At 38.5% G+C, this 15,982-nt stretch overlaps 1 protein-coding gene across 4 annotated transcripts in view; it reads left to right on the top strand.

The window, feature by feature from the left end:
* The window catches only part of unc13c (unc-13 homolog C (C. elegans)), a 102,359-nt gene that overhangs the window by 44,242 nt on the left and 42,135 nt on the right, over nucleotides 1-15,982 (top strand). For all 4 annotated transcript variants that reach the window (XM_085352841.1, XM_085352817.1, XM_085352833.1 and 1 more), the window contains 4 exons: nucleotides 648-804; nucleotides 1,216-1,284; nucleotides 9,086-9,175; nucleotides 9,963-10,091. In XM_085352841.1, the coding sequence (XP_085208967.1) occupies nucleotides 648-804; nucleotides 1,216-1,284; nucleotides 9,086-9,175; nucleotides 9,963-10,091 (445 nt within the window). The remainder of the gene's footprint in view (nucleotides 1-647; nucleotides 805-1,215; nucleotides 1,285-9,085; nucleotides 9,176-9,962; nucleotides 10,092-15,982) is intronic.

The raw sequence follows: 15,982 nt of genomic DNA, 5'->3' as shown, positions 1-15,982 counted from the left end.
AATACTGTGCTGGAGTCTATCTCTGTGATATTTAAAAATACAGGATTAATGGTTCTCAGTTAAATTTACACGTTTAATTTCTCCTCCTTTGAACCTCCCTTGATTTACTATTAAACCTATATGCTCCATCTGTTACTTTGCAGCCTTATGTCGTTAACAGTATAGGTTATACAGCTCAGTCTGATTTATGACACAATTTTCTATAGATACTCATTGAAGACACATTTTACTGCATGAACACGGGCAGTGGTCTACTTGCACTAACTAACTCTTCTAACAGAAGTAATTGTTTGGAACATTAAAATACGTTCTCCCTTCAGCCACAGGAAGCTGAAATATGATGAGGAAATACTCTACTGCTCTATGTCTTCTCACTTTCTTTTTTTATTGTGGTTACTGCAGTAACACAGAATATTTTTCAGCCTTTTTTCTCACCTTTGTAACTTAGCACATGCATTTTCTCACCACTATGTAAGTGCGTGTTGAGCTCTTGATGCTTCTTTCTGAAATTGCCCAGTTGATGTGGGATCTTAAGTTGTACTTTTTCATGTAATTGTTTTATGTTCCCTTGTGAAGAAATCATGCCTTTTTTTCTTACTCTCTCAACCACTTGTTGTAGGATAATAGCTGTTTATTCTCCTCTGCAGGCATTTCTCTTGTCTGTCCGCCAAATACATGTGTCCTGGGGTGCCAGCAGTAATGAGCAACCTGCTTGCTAATATCAATTCCTACTTCGCCCATCCCACTACCACCACCACAACCACTGCCTCTGCTTCAGACCGATTTGCTGCCTCTAACTTTGGGGTAAGTACACATAATACTTTCTTGCTGTCTGCCAACCGTAGTGTAATATAGTGTTCATAAAAAAATGTAATTTCTATTGGCAACAGTCAGACTTAAGTGACATGTTTTACTTTTCTACAAGCTGATATTGAACTGTTGACTTCACTATTTGTTTTTAATAGTTCTAGTGGAAGATAAGTTTTGTATAAAATCAGCAACATCTCAGAAGTTAATGTTGTAAGGCATCATATAATATTTTTAGCCAGCAAGCTGACGCTGGCAATATTGCAAAATGACAAAATCTTGTTCCAGCAAATAAAACTGAATTACTAGGGCGAAGATATGCTCCACACCATGCAGTGTAAGAAATGTTTAGGCACAATACTTTTGAGGTGATGCTCCAAACTGAATTATACAATTCTGTCCTTGCAGAGGGAGAAATTTGTCAAATTACTGGACCAGCTGCACAACTCGTTGAGGATCGACCTCTCCAAATATCGGGTATGTATTAGATTTTTACATGTGGTGTGTGTGTTTGTGTGTAGTCATGTTTATGTGGCATCTGTCAGTACAAAAATATGACGTTGGTAATGTTTGACAGTTTGATATCTGCTTGTTTTACATATGTACATATGCACATCAGGCATTTTATTAAGTATACCTGTCTACTACTGGGGTTAACCCGCTTTTGCTGTGATGTTTGTGGTGCTTGGTTGGTATTAAGGCGTCCAAAGTTAACTGTTGATAAAAGACAGGAAAGATCCATGCTTTCGCGTTGTTTATGCCAAATTCTGGCTCTACCATCTGAATGTCACAGCAGAAATTGGCATGATAGGATTGTGTGGGAAAATCAGCAGTTTCTGAAATACTCAGACCAGCCTATCTGACACTTTCAACACGTCACGTAAAAAGTTACATGAATCACCATTCTTCCCCCTTCTGTTGCTCAATTCAGCTTCAGCAGGTTATCTTGTCTATGTCTACATCCCTTAATGTAGTTGCTGCTATCTAATTGGCTGATTAGGTATTTGTATTAACTAATTATTGAACAGATATATCTAATGGAGCAACCAGGGAGTGTATTTGTTGGATGGTAATATATGTCTCTCATCTAATACACTGCCATTGCATTAAAAAAATTTTTCTTTCTTTGTTTCTTTTTCTTTTTTTTTTTTTTACAAAGAAAGCTACATGTGTTAAAAATGTAAAAATCAATTCTGTTTCTTAAGAGTTTGCTGTGTTGGAATGTTTATTAAAGTATTTAAGCATACGCTAGGCTTACCAGCACAGAATGTCAGTCTTGGAAGGTAAGCTGACCCAAAACCTCTGAGAAATCATACTGTTTATACAGAAGCACAAGAAGATGACAGGGGCAGTGGGATACCTATAGGTGTTAAATAGATACAAAAGGTAAAAACATCAAGGGTCTGGAAGACAGCCCTGGGGGTGGCAAGATCAAAGACTTAGACATATACAGGTAAAACAAAGGAGTGATACGGTTGAAGGACAAAACACTCTAGGGAGCAGACAACTGCCTTCTGGATACAAGGACGGGGAGTAAGGCAAATATTCTGAGAATAGTGAGTCTGTCTCAATATTATTCATCACTTGGCATTTTCTTTTCTATGTTCCTTATTGCCGTAAAGATGGTCTAAGTACCCATTACATCACAAATTCCAGATGGAGTCACCTTTGTTTGGATTACATTCTCCTTTGACTATCTAGTGTGGCACAGTGACACTTTGTTGCTAATGCCAAATGCATGTGGATTCTTCTTTTTCTTGGATACGGTTCCTTCTTAGATGGATCTTAATCCCAAGTGCAAAGGTGTTAAATGCGCAAAATATTGGGGCTTAAGGTGCGGTAAATGTCATTGGTAAATGTTGTGATGTCATGCCAAGGATGACATTTACCAAGTGGACTATGTACAATATTAATAGTATGAAGCTGTGCTAAAAGAAGGGAAAACCTAAAAAGCATGATCCGGAAAAGAATAATTATAGATATACATTGTCTATATTTAGACATAGGCATTATGGCATTCATTGTTGATGCCATAATTAACAAAATTGTTGCATCAAATGTACAAAAACATGGCCTCTCAGTTTTTGCAGTTTTCTCAGCCCCTGGTAGATCCAGGCACATAAACATCAGTAATCAGCCCACAATGTCAAGAGGCCATCATCTCAAAAATAGTGGTCCACTTAGTGCAATAAAGAGATCCAGTAAAGAGTGCCCAGCACTCTGCCTCTGGTAATGGACATCCTGAAAATATCTATAAAGTAGGCTGTTAGCTCCATTTTTTTTTCTACCCAGAGACTATAATCTGCAGACAAATATGAATTTATTGTTACTGTTATAAAGAACAAAGGTATTTCATAAGTGCTAAATCCTAAACTGGGCTCTTAATTAATGAGGCAATCATGTCTTCTTCCTTTTTCCTTTGATGGTTCATCTGCAGTGTCCAGCGTCAGAAACTTCTTCATTAAATTAACTATACAGTTTAGCAGCAAGGGACAGACTGCAGAAAAGAACAACCTACTAATTATGTTTTCTAAAGGAACAATCAGATTGCCTTACTGGCAATCAAAGTTACGATTTATCAAAATGTTGTACCATGAGGCAATACTGTAAATGTCTGTTACGCGTGCAAGCTAGTTCAGTCCTTTAAAGTGTCCTGTAATAAATCTTTGTAGATGTTATCAGTTTTATTAATACTATGGTATAGAGATATCGATTCAGATCTATAGTATAGTGACCCTAGTGTTGAACTGTTCTGGTCTCGGGAAACGTGCTTCTAATATTTTGTCTGTTGCACATGGTGGGAAATATCATTTCACTATATGAGCCCAGTGGAGGTAACACTTGTGCGCCTATTTATTTTGTGATATGGGTTCATACATCAGGGTCATTTGCCTGGACCTTGTTCCTGAACAATGCACATCAGGCAGCTTCTTTCTGTGAGCCTGATTGTCCTGCTTTATGTAAAAATTTCCTGGTTGACTTGTTAAAGCCATAGCATGAACGCGTTTGATGTAAACTGCTCTCACCATTATACATTATTACACGTCTCTATGACCTCACTGGCATGTTGTCTTGCTTCTGCTTTATGCTGTTTTCTCCCCAGTGATAGATGTATCACTGACTACTGAAGTAGAAAAATATATTGTGTATAAAATTACGTGCATGCAAAAACCAATATTTATATAGGTAAATAAAGAAAAACAGATATATTGTTAACCATATTCCAAATGTATAATACGTTGCAATTTAACAAATCTCAATGAATGTGTCCCAAGATCTGCAACACAATGTCTGCATTAGTTTTATAATATGTTACTTTTAATTACTTAGTGAATTAGGAGCTCAAAGACAGTGAATATCAGAAATGCTGTTGTACACATAATTTTGCTCACCTCCAGATATACAATATAAACACATATTTTTCTCCCGCTTTTTCTCTGTCTATTTAATATATTTGCATACAAGCCCGCTATACTGCCATGCACACACAGGTATGCACCTGAGAGCATGCAGTTCCACGCTTCTCTCTAGCTGGAGGCAGGAAACAGTGAACTGTAGCTGAAAGATGACCCACTCACCTTTAATGTAACACAAAAGGCAATGTGTCGTTAAGTGGGTGATTGCTTCAGTCCCCCTGTTATTTGCCATAGCCATCAGTGTGAAGCCACATGTGATTAAAGACACACCCGAAAAGCAGCAGTGTGCGCCTAAACGGTAAATGGAGAATGAAGTTGCAAACAGTGAGGGAGGGATCGCGAGGATTTGGAAAGAGAAGTGGATGAAAGAAGCAGAGAAGGAGTTGGAGGAGAAAGGATTTGGACAAAGAGGGAGACATTTGGAAGGAATGAGATGAATTTGGAAAGAGCGGGAAGGAGTAACAGATGACGAATGAAAAGTATGGGTGGTAGACAGAGAAGGAGAGAGAGTTAAGTGTAGGAGAGATGGCCTCTCTTATTTTCAGATGGCCTGGTCATCTGGCAATGACACGTTCACTGAGAGAAGTCACAGTATATCGCACTGGCTTCACCTGCCAGCACTGCCCTGCTGCTCTCTTGTCAAACCTGCCACAGACCAGTGGTTCATGCACACACATCCACACACAGTTTATACCTTCTCTTTCATTCTCTCACTTTCTGAAGCCATCCCACAGAGCCCGCCTGCCACTATTGGACAGTAATAAGATTCAGATCTGGCTTCTCCGCCTGCTCACAGTATGGATTTCCCTATAATGACATTCTGAGGGAGATCGAGTTTGCTTTTGTAAAACAGAGGACTTGAATCAGCAGTGAGGGAGCCAGGTTGCAAGTGCCACTCTACATTTTGCTACATATGCATTTCTTCCTCTTCAACTTTAGTCTGATACTCCTGATACACGGTGACACCTCATATGGCCAGTCTGTCCCAGCTGGGATTTCACTGGGGTTCACTGGGTCGTGCATAAAAATTCAACATTTAGAGCACGATGTGGGCTGAGTTTGGGCAGTTTGATATAAAGTGATGTTTGTTCAGTGAGCAACACTAAGTCTTGTCATATAGTCTCAAAATGAAACTCTGTATAGTAGAACTTCATGCAAACAGCAGTTTTTTCTTTCTGCTTCCAAAACCTGTGGGAAAAAAATCTAATAATGCACCTGTAGCTTTCCACAGCACTACTATGTCAGCTTTCTTTACTAACACCTTTTTTATGGATTGGATAAAGCATCAAATGAACAAAACAAAAAATAAATGCTTAACAGTTAATACCAACAAGATTTTGTTAAAGCATTTGCATTTATTCAAACATTACCCTTATATGATTCCCACATAGCACCCGAACATAATTTCAAAGCTTGTGAAGCAAACTTTCAGAAAACAAAAGCTACGCCTGCATTGTTGCGCGCATTTAGAGTAATCTTGTTCTTTCCAGAGCAGAACCTGCTTAATCCAGAGCCAGCCCTTTGAAATTTATGGCAGAAAGTGTAAAAAATCCAAGCTGAAGAAAAGAGCTAGTGTCACCTTTCACAGAATGCAGAGAATAAGAAACTTCTGTGACAACTATATTTATTTATTGAAAGGGCACAGAACGAACTAAAGTGGAATGAATAAGATACTGGCGTTCAATGTTCATAACCTTGGCTGGATTTATTGTGTAGAAAGGGCTTAGAAGTACTTTCTTCTATTTTCTGCTGCTCATCCAGAGGTGGGTCACAGTGACATCCCCTTCAGCTTGTCCTTGGGTCGCTCAAGGCATTTTCAGGTCAGATGAGAAATATAATCTAACCACTGTTCTCTGGTTCTTTTTGGGGTCTCTTATAAATTTGACATACTCAGGAAAAAAAACAAGTTCAGTATATTACAGCATAAACCTCAGTCTACTTGAAACAGCAAAACAACTAAAAACTACTTTTATTGGAGGTTAAGTTAGGCCTTTGAAAATCTAAAAGGTGTATAAAATCTAATATGCAACCCCTAAATGCAGTATTTATACCTTATAGCAATAGGCATGCAAAAGTAGAGGTGCATACCACATGTCTTCATGGTCAGAGTGTATTGTTTCCAGTTCAAAGCTCCCATGATGTGTTCCAGCACTCAACAGTACATGACTGCTTTTGATTAGCTGGACTTGCTCCATTCCATACCTGGCAAAAATAAACATTTGAATTTTCTTTTTTTTTTTAAGTAGGATTGTGTGAGGTACTTGTCTATAGTCTGGGTATTACCTAAAGTAGTGGTGCTTGGCAGGTCACCAGTTTAGAAAAATAGACTGGAGGAATTTAATAACTTGAATTTAATGGAAACTTAACATGCTGCTGTGACAGGGAGAGCAGGAAAAATGTTTTTTGGGGGGTATCCAAAGAACAGACATATGTAAAATCAGTGTAACTGTTCACTGTCTGTGGAATATTCTAGCCTTTCCTAACATCAGTCGTACAGTGTACAGGGTATTGTTTACAGCGTCTGAGCTGAAATTGTAAACAGTTCATGCTGTAAATGGTAGGCTTGCTCTAACTTTTCTTTTTATGTGTTAAGCAGGTAGTGTTTTGGAATTTTGCACTAATTGCAAGCACTGGCCCAACATAATTTTCAGTATACACTAGAGCAAAGACAAAGAACTAAAAGCTAATCAGCATCATTCACTCCTCATTTCATCTCATAATGGACTTTCTGTCATCTTTGTAAGGCAATGCTTATGTCTTTCTTCCTGGAGCAGAGATGAATGCTTAGACTTTTAGTATGCTTGTCTATTTGTGGACAATAAATCTTTTTTCTCCTTTCTTTTCACTTTGTTTTTCTGTTGATGAGCTCTTAGTTGCAGCATTGTGTTTTCAAGCATAGTCAGAGGTTGAGCTAGACAAAATTCTTACACCACCACTGTTGCTCCTGTTAGAAAGACCTGAAGTTAAGAGCAGCAGCACTTGAACAGTAATAAATGAGTGATTTTGCAGATTAGAATTTAACATCTTGTACTTTGTAACACTAATTGACAAGTATGGGCCATTTTGAGCTGTTTAAAGTAGCCCGCTTTTTAGAAATCCCCCGCTTTACACAGGTGTAATCAGTAATAAAGTCCTTTTTTTGTAAAAACATGCCAGCTGCATTCAAAACTGGCTGTCAGATATCAAATTAGATTGGTAGGTGAGGTCATAATATTTGAATGTAGATGCTATGTTCTGTACAGCTGCTAAAGTGAATGTCAACAAGCACTTGATTTTACTTGACATTAGTCACCATAATTACACACCTATATTACAATTTTAAGTTGAGGAAACTGCTGGAATTAATACATTTAAAATATTCCCTAAATGCAATATGAAATTTAATTGTATAACTCAGCAATGGATCAGACCTCCATTATCACTGAAAGGCAGACTGGCAATAGTGAAAATTGAACATTTCTGGAGTGCAGTTTAAGTTCTTTCTGAGATGATTTTCTTCTCATACCAAGAGTTGTTATTGCCTCTTTTGTTAAAATAAGAAACCACAGATTAGGTTAAATGTTAATTGAGAAATTCATCAGCCTCAGTGGATTACCTTTGTTTTAACAACAAATCCTATTGCAGTCTTTTAGTTTTACTCAGTACCAACACATAACAACTAAAGCACATACTGAGCTGTTGTTGTGTGGTCTGAGTACATACGGACACACCAAGTTTCAAGGCTATGGTGACACTACAGTATAGAGCAGTTGTTTCATAGGTACAAATGTTGTGTTTCAAGGCTACATAAGTAGAAAAAAGAAGGCAAAGAAAGTGACTGATGACCATGTATTTTCCCAATAACTCTAAAAAAAGAAGTCCCTTGGCAACTGGATAAATTTCATTTTGAAATGTAAACTGAATGGAATCTTTTATCTAGAGAGAAATGATGAAACCCTCAAAGAACTGTATTGTTCATATAAAAGGCAGCAACACAAACAGCGTTTTATCTGAAGAAGAAACAGCCTCTACTGATTCTCTCTTCTCTATTTTTCCCACTTCAGCAGCCAAATATAGAATACGTGATCTACATTTGCTTATGCAAAATGTGTGTCAAGCTTTGTTTATTGGGGTCTACACTTTCACCACTAAAATGGACTTTTCCTGTTAATCACGGGTCTAGAGAAATATACTGCAATGTCTCGGTAGACTGCAGACTGACTGTGAAACATTAACAGGTCATCTGCATTTTCTGTTGGATAGATTCGAGACCTGCCTCTGGGTTGTGTTTAACATTTCTTTTTAAAAACCTCAATTGTCTATTGTGTGTATTCTTGGAAACCCAATCAAATTCTGTATGCTGTTGACATCGTTAAGATGTCAGACGAGTTTTGCCTCTGTTGGTCGTCTAGCATAAAAAACCCTCCTGCGCTTGTGCTGTCGAGCCTAAAGGCGGCGTTAAGATTTGGCTCTACTTCCTGAGTCTCCCATGTGCATTCATCGACAAGGAAGAGGACGGATTGAAAACAAGCAAAATTTTATTAGAGCACTGAGAGAGTAGGAGAAGTAGGATAATGTATGGGCCAGCGATGCCTTTCTTCTGAGCTGTCAGGGCTTTATATGCTCTCCGTCACGGTGCTTTGCACTGCCTGATGACTTCATGGCCCTGAAATAGAGGTTTTCATCAGCAGAGACCTCCCTTGTCCACTAAACGATTAGACAGACAGTCATTTTGTTATGATTGCTGGGTATTGCTCTGTAATCAATTTTAATATTTGGCCTAAGCGATATGACGTGGTAGTCGGAGGTGTGTGACGTTACAAGGCTGCTTCCAACAAGATGTCCTCTCTCCTTATGTAATTTTTCTCTCTGTTTTAAATCAGGATAATTTCCCTGCGGGAAACCCAGAGCGTCTCCAAGATCTGAAATCTACTGTTGATCTGCTGACCAGCATCACGTTCTTCAGGATGAAGGTGTGTTTTTATGTGTGACAGTGAAGGGTGGATGGGCAGTGGACAAGCTGAGGGGTGAAAGGGGAACACAAGGATGTAATTGAAGAAAAAACTAAAAGAGACATAAACTTGCACTAAATGATAACTGAGCACTTTGCATACCTCTGATATACATTAGAATTTTCACTTTCTACTCCTTAAACCTTCTACTACTTAAAAACCAAACCATTTATTGTTACACAACCACATGAGTTGAGGCTAAAGCAGTGGAGTTGTGTTAAACTTCATTCATCAATAAACAGCTATGGTTGTTTCCTCTACCTCCTTCAACCCCAAGAGTATGCTGACTTGTCTCCTGGTATATGAAAAGCACGGCTCCATCCGACGTTCTTTGTGGGAGTCGGGTTGTAGCGCTAGCACACTGAGGCATAGCTAAGATGGCATCTGCGAGCAAAGGAATGAAAACTGTCACTTTAGGTTACCAAAGCTTTCATTCTGTGCCATAGCCATGCTGAGCCTCACTGTGTATACAGTATGCACCGCTGCTCAAACAGTGGAGCCCCTGTGTTAGTATGTGATACACTGCACATGTACCTAAATGCTAGTTCACTTACATGTCAGTTACTATATATAGTACATAGAGTAGGTTGCCCTTTTTTGCACAAGTGATAAGGTGTTGATTAGGGTTGCTAGCATTATGTCTATGAACTGGATGATTTTCATGTTGAATGGACTGCTAACAAACCTAGGATGTTTGAATGTGAAGGCATACTTTTTAAACACTGTATGTATTTCTGTGTGTTTGCAGGTGCAAGAACTCCAGAGTCCACCAAGAGCCAGTATGGTGGTGAAGGACTGTGTCAAAGCCTGTCTAGACTCCACCTATAAATACATCTTTGATAATTGTCATGAGCTATACAACCAGCTCCTTGATCAGGTAACTGGCTTGTATCTCTTTTAATGACACTAAGGCCTGCACTTTTAAACTTAAACATTCCTAAACAACAAAATCAGATGCTTTGCGCAAAGTGAGAGAACGCACATGAGAACGCTTCATGCTAGGTCTCAAGCTGTGTACTAGTAATCTTCAATGGCTTGCTAACTATACACTTGTTTATACTACACTGACTGCTTACTTTTGAAGCTCCTCAGACATGTTATTGGCTAAAGTTAGCTTGTGATACAGTGAAAGAAAGATAGGTACCGTATTATTCGAACCATAAGGCGCACGGATTATAAGGTGCATGAAGCGAAACAAAACAGTCAGAGAAGTCAAACTTTACTCATCTCATTCTTCTTGCTTCCTCCACTTCCGTACTCTTGATTCATTAATGTTGAATTCTCTCGCAGCTCCTCTATTCCCATGTTGTTGCAGTATATTAATGACTAACCTCGTATTGTGGATGGATTATCTCAGTTGTTCTCCTGACTGAAGTTTGGTCCGTTTACAGCATCCTGCCATGCTATTGCATTTGTCCACAACCATCGGGAACCTTCATGTAACTTTTATCGAGTGGAAAAAAGTTAGCGTCCATCCTCCAGCTTCACTGTAGCTTTGTCTGTATTATTGTAGGGTCTCTACCTTACAATATAAAGCCGCACAGAGGCGACTGCTGTTGTGATTTGATATTAAGTTATATGTAAACAGCTAAAGTAAAGGTTGGGTACAGTAATGTAGTTATGCATGGATTGTTTAATTCAGAAAAGAAGAAAAAAAAGAGGGTCAGTTGGCTTAATCACAGCACGGTTCATGTGCAGGGCATCTGCAGACCTGTGCAGTTATATAACAGCAGTTTGTGTGTAGACCTGCTGCAGGAGAAACACTAGGGTCAGTGAACACTTTCCAATTTTCCTCCTTCCTAAACAGCAGTTTTAAAACACATTTGTTCACTAGAATTCTGGAATGGGATTTGCTTGCCACCTGTTCAGCTCTGTAATGTTTTATTTATTTTATTATGGTTGTGGTTACTTTGGCCTCCCTGGGCTTGAAAACTATAACCTCTCTGATGGTGGCCCATTCACAGGAGAAAAAAGACAATTTCTGCAAAGATGATGTGTTTTTATAGATGGTACACACAGGGTAATGACAAGTACTGTAATAAAAATTTAATGTGCCTATTGTTATCATAATGACTTTTTAATGTAATATTTTCCCAATTTCTTGATTTGACGAGTAAATACAGTCTGAGCAACAGCTCCTAAATGTTAATGAGAACAACTCACAGTTCATGCAGTCATTCGTAATTTACAAACTAGCAACTCAACATCTGCTAATTAACTAGCAAGGCACACACCAATAACTAGATAACTGGTACTTAATTGAGTTTTACTGACATCAGTGTGAAAAGTACTGTAGAAGCAATAGTAACAATAACATTTAACGTGGTTATTAATTCGGAATCATTTAATTTCAAGTTAAAAACTTTCTTTTAAAAACGTGGTCTGTCAAGTGTTGGCATCTATCTGACAGCACAGCTTTATCAGGTAAAACCTCCAGCCTATAATAAAGGTGACACTATGGTCTCCTTTTCAGCTTTATTTTGCTTTGTACTGATGTGTGACAATGGTGGAAAGTATATTCAATCCCGCATGGCTGGAAATTAATAGTCTATATATCCCCCACAGACATTTATCAGACAATAAAATGTACACAGTGTCTATTGCAGACTTTGTATAAAAGACTTCAGCCTTGAAAAGGAAGCTGTAGGTGGAAAACAGCCGTATAAAGCACCCAACCGTCTGGAAGATCTTTCCTTATGTAAAAAAACAAAACAAAAACAAAGTTTGTCAACTGTTTTGAAGATTTTTTTTCTCAGGTGTCGCCGCAGATAATATAGTACCACAAAAACAAGGTTCATTCTGAATGATGGTTTTTTTGTGTGAAACTATGATATCATACTACTATTCATATAAAATACTATGCAGTATTATTAGTACTATGAGCAGCATTTTTATATTGAGAACTGACAGATTCACCTGTTTACGTATTCAAAAAGTAGCTTCACCAAGTCCTGCATTATGTTTGGCTCTTCCAGACTCACTTCCGCGTGATAGTTTACTTGTGCTTTGGCCTCGCCTGAGTAAATAATCAGTCAACAGGCAGCTCCGCTGATTATTTTACGGTTTACTTCCCAGGGAGAATGGCCTTTACATCACAGAAGATAATGTCTTTTTAGGTCGTAATAGGGTGCAATCTGCTCAAAAGTTGAATAATAAGTTTCCTTTGTTTAAACAGCCTTAGGGGTTGTAAGCAATTACCAAACCGGTGAGATAGACACTTGGTGCTAATTACGTCTTCGTCCACCAGTTTCGCAGTAGACAGCCTCTCTATCAATGTTTCTTCGGTGGCAGAGAAAAAAAGGCATGCACTTCACCCCAAAGTAAACCTCACTGTGATTATAAATTATGTTCACATACACCAGGTAGCCTTTGGCCCAGCAGATAGAACACATCTCAGACCCCAATTCTCCAGTTGCTAACAGTGACTGAGTGTGGTGACACAAGAGCTGACACAGTGGCCAGGCAAGCAGAGAAATATCCCAGCCACAACGAGGAATCTTGCATAACACGACAACAAAGCTTTCTGCTTCTGCCTGGGTGTAAAATGACTCGGGGGAGGAGGGGCTGAGGGAATCTAGCTTAACTGTTTCTTAAATCCTGGCAGTAAAGGGAGGATTTTGAAAAGCAAGATGAAGGGGAATTGGAGGGAGGGCAAAGAAATCACAGAAAAGGTTTATCCACTATGGAGGAATGTGGAGCAGCAGTGATGGTGCACACACTAGAAATATCTGGTAACATGCGCATGCATCTTAAATAATGCACATATGTACGCACGCATGCACATGCCAATGCAAATGCTAATGCACAAGAAGACAAATGAACAGAAGCGGTTTGGTGTTGTATGGGGAGGAAAGGATTCAATGATTGTGTGCAACAGGAACAAAGGAGAAGCTACAGCACTCCGCCACTTATCTAGCAAGCCTCTCAAAGTGATTTGATAGGTAGCTACATTACCTTCATTATCACATATTTGCCAACAAAACACAAAGGGGTATTTAAGAAAAAGATGCTTTTCGTTTTCAGAATCGGTGTCCTTAAATGTATTTTTCACCAACGCATTAAACACACAACCATTTCTCACTGTGCCTTAAAATGCGTGGAAGCAGTTTCAGTTCCACCCGCAGCTCGTTCTCTTGGGAATTTGATCACATTCTCTGGGAACATCCTTCAATCAGAGGCTCTGTAATTTGTGTCACATTGCGAGAATTGATGAGGAGCCAGTGGTATGCTAATGCTTATTTCTTCTGCATGGGAATTGCAGGAGCTAAACAATAAACATAAACCACTGGCTACCCCCTAGAGGAATTATACACGGCTATCAATAGTTATGCTATGCTCCCACTACCCCGTGCAGCAGAAGTAGAGAAACTGCACTGGACTCTTAGCTCACTGTCATATTGACTTCCTACTGAAACTGGGAGTCAAACCCATGGGTGCGTAGTAAAAAAAATAAAAATAAGATAAAAATGACAGAAGTTTCTTAATCACGTTTGACAATGGATTTGTTACAGTGGATTTTTGTACCTACTTGAAGTGAATACCAATAAACAAAGGGAATACACACAACATTTTAGCTTGCTGCATACCACATCAGATTTAGCAGGGATGACACAACCTTCAGTGTCCTTCGTATATGCATATACTTTTGCACACACAAATACACACACAGATAGGCTTTGCATAGCTAACTCACTACCTGCAGAGACATGTGTTTTATTATTCATGTTTCCAATTTAACAAAAATTTACCTTCCAATACATAGTGGCATGTCTCCCCAATGGTTCAGGCCTCTCACATTAAACCATTGCCTTTCTCATTGAAGTGAGCATCAGTATTCTACCAAAGTACAGATAGAGGCCAATAAGGATTGTTGGTCTGTTTAAGGTAGCTTTGTTTGAACTCAGAAATTGCTTCTTTATCCAAATAAATTTGACTTAATGATTCATTTAACAAGTGCATCTGCCATTGTCATTGTTTGTCTTAATTTCTGATCACACTGACCGGCCTAGTTTCACTTCTCATTCATAGCCATCTTATATAGATCATGGTGTAAATGGAGTCTTTGTACAAATGAACACAGAACAGCATGTGCTGTTGGTTAATCATTAGTAAATCTTTGATTATATTCATGTTTATCATAAATATAACCAATTATTATTTTCATAATTGTTTATTGAAAAATTGCAGTTGTTTAAAAAAATATTACGTATTATGTGCACCTGTAGACATTATTTGGATGGCCATTATGAAGTTGAACCTGTTGTTTATAATAATCGTTTTCAAAAGTGTAAAAGTAGACAGATGGAGTGGCATAAATAACAACACCAATCATCAGACCACAAAGCTGCAATTTGTTTCATTTTAAATTAGTTGCTTTTGATTTCACTCGTTTCATCCGCTAGGCTTAGTAAACAAAATATATTCTTTAGATTTGGAAAATATAGTGGTTGGGTTAAAATAAACATATTCACAACAATAACCCTGTATACTGAAAAATAAGGGTACTCGGCGTACTAAAAATGTGATACCAAGGGGTCCTGTGCAACCATACATATGTGAAGAAATAGGACTGAGACCAGTCGCACTGTTGCCATGACAGATGTGTCACTACGTGGATGGATATAATCAGTACGATAGAAGCTTTCATTGAAGAAGTAATAGTCTAATCTTAGTACGATTCTTCCCAAATGCAGTGTCAGTGGGACATACCGACACCATGTGACTTATATTTCTTTAAAAGGAGAAAATTCATTATTAGAAACAAGTTGATTATTGTAGGGAAGACTGTATTGAGGATTTATGGACTCATCACATGTTTCCAGAGCACTCCTTTTTGTGCTGCACCCCAAAGTCAATATGTAGAAGATTGTTAAATAATTCAACCTAAATTATTCAGCGACTAATCTGAACATTTTCATTTTTTAACAAAATTTTCTTTTCATCAGAAAGACATTTTTGCTTTAGTCATGCATGCAAGTTGTTGGAATGTGCATGGCTTCCTATCGGGAGTGCATGTCCACAGTACTGGGTTAGATTTTTCATTGTCATTGTTGTGCGTGGGTGTTTAATCGTTTGTGCGTACGATGCAGTTCTCTCAGTGTGTGTATGTTTTTGTCAATTTGGAAACTCAGGAGTGTTTTGCTGTTTTCTTGCTGATTTTCTATAAAACCTGTTTATGATAAAGGGCACGACAGGGACAATTACTTAGTGACTAGAGATCAGTGTGGACGCACGCAGTGTGGTGTGAACAGATGGCAGAGTCAGTGAGAGGTTTGGATTCAACACCTTTCTCCCCAGTATAGCAAGAGATTTATGCAGTGGACTTTGACTCACATTTGCATGGACACACATTAGATATTGAAACTGAAAGGTTGTTGTCCTTGATTTACCAACACACCTTGTTACTTATGGTTATAGCCATTGTAATTTTATCCTCCAGCTCCCAGAAACCTGTGGGTGGAAGAAACTCAGTGTGGAGACATGCTGTCTGAAACACAGTGCAATAATGTCACTGTGTGCAGTGAAGCCAGAAAAAACTCAGAAATGTGTGTTTATTATAATTAGTTCAGTTAATAATCTACCTCTCGTGGGATAAGCCAATGCAGTCTTATTTCATGCTGAACACAGAGCACACTTATTTATTTATTATTATTATCATCATTATTTTCTGCATAACATGAGCACAGAGTAAAACGATTTGGTTACCCTGCTGAGCACTTTGGGATGCCTGCCACTCTTCATTTAACAACTCTCATGCTATTACCCACT

Source organism: Diplotaxodon limnothrissa, linkage group LG1 (genome assembly GCF_057381915.1).
Source record: "Diplotaxodon limnothrissa isolate DT_005_m linkage group LG1, D_limnothrissa_male_GT1.1, whole genome shotgun sequence".
Taxonomy (NCBI): Eukaryota; Metazoa; Chordata; class Actinopteri; order Cichliformes; family Cichlidae; genus Diplotaxodon; species Diplotaxodon limnothrissa.
This window is presented reverse-complemented; position numbering and strand designations above follow the sequence as displayed.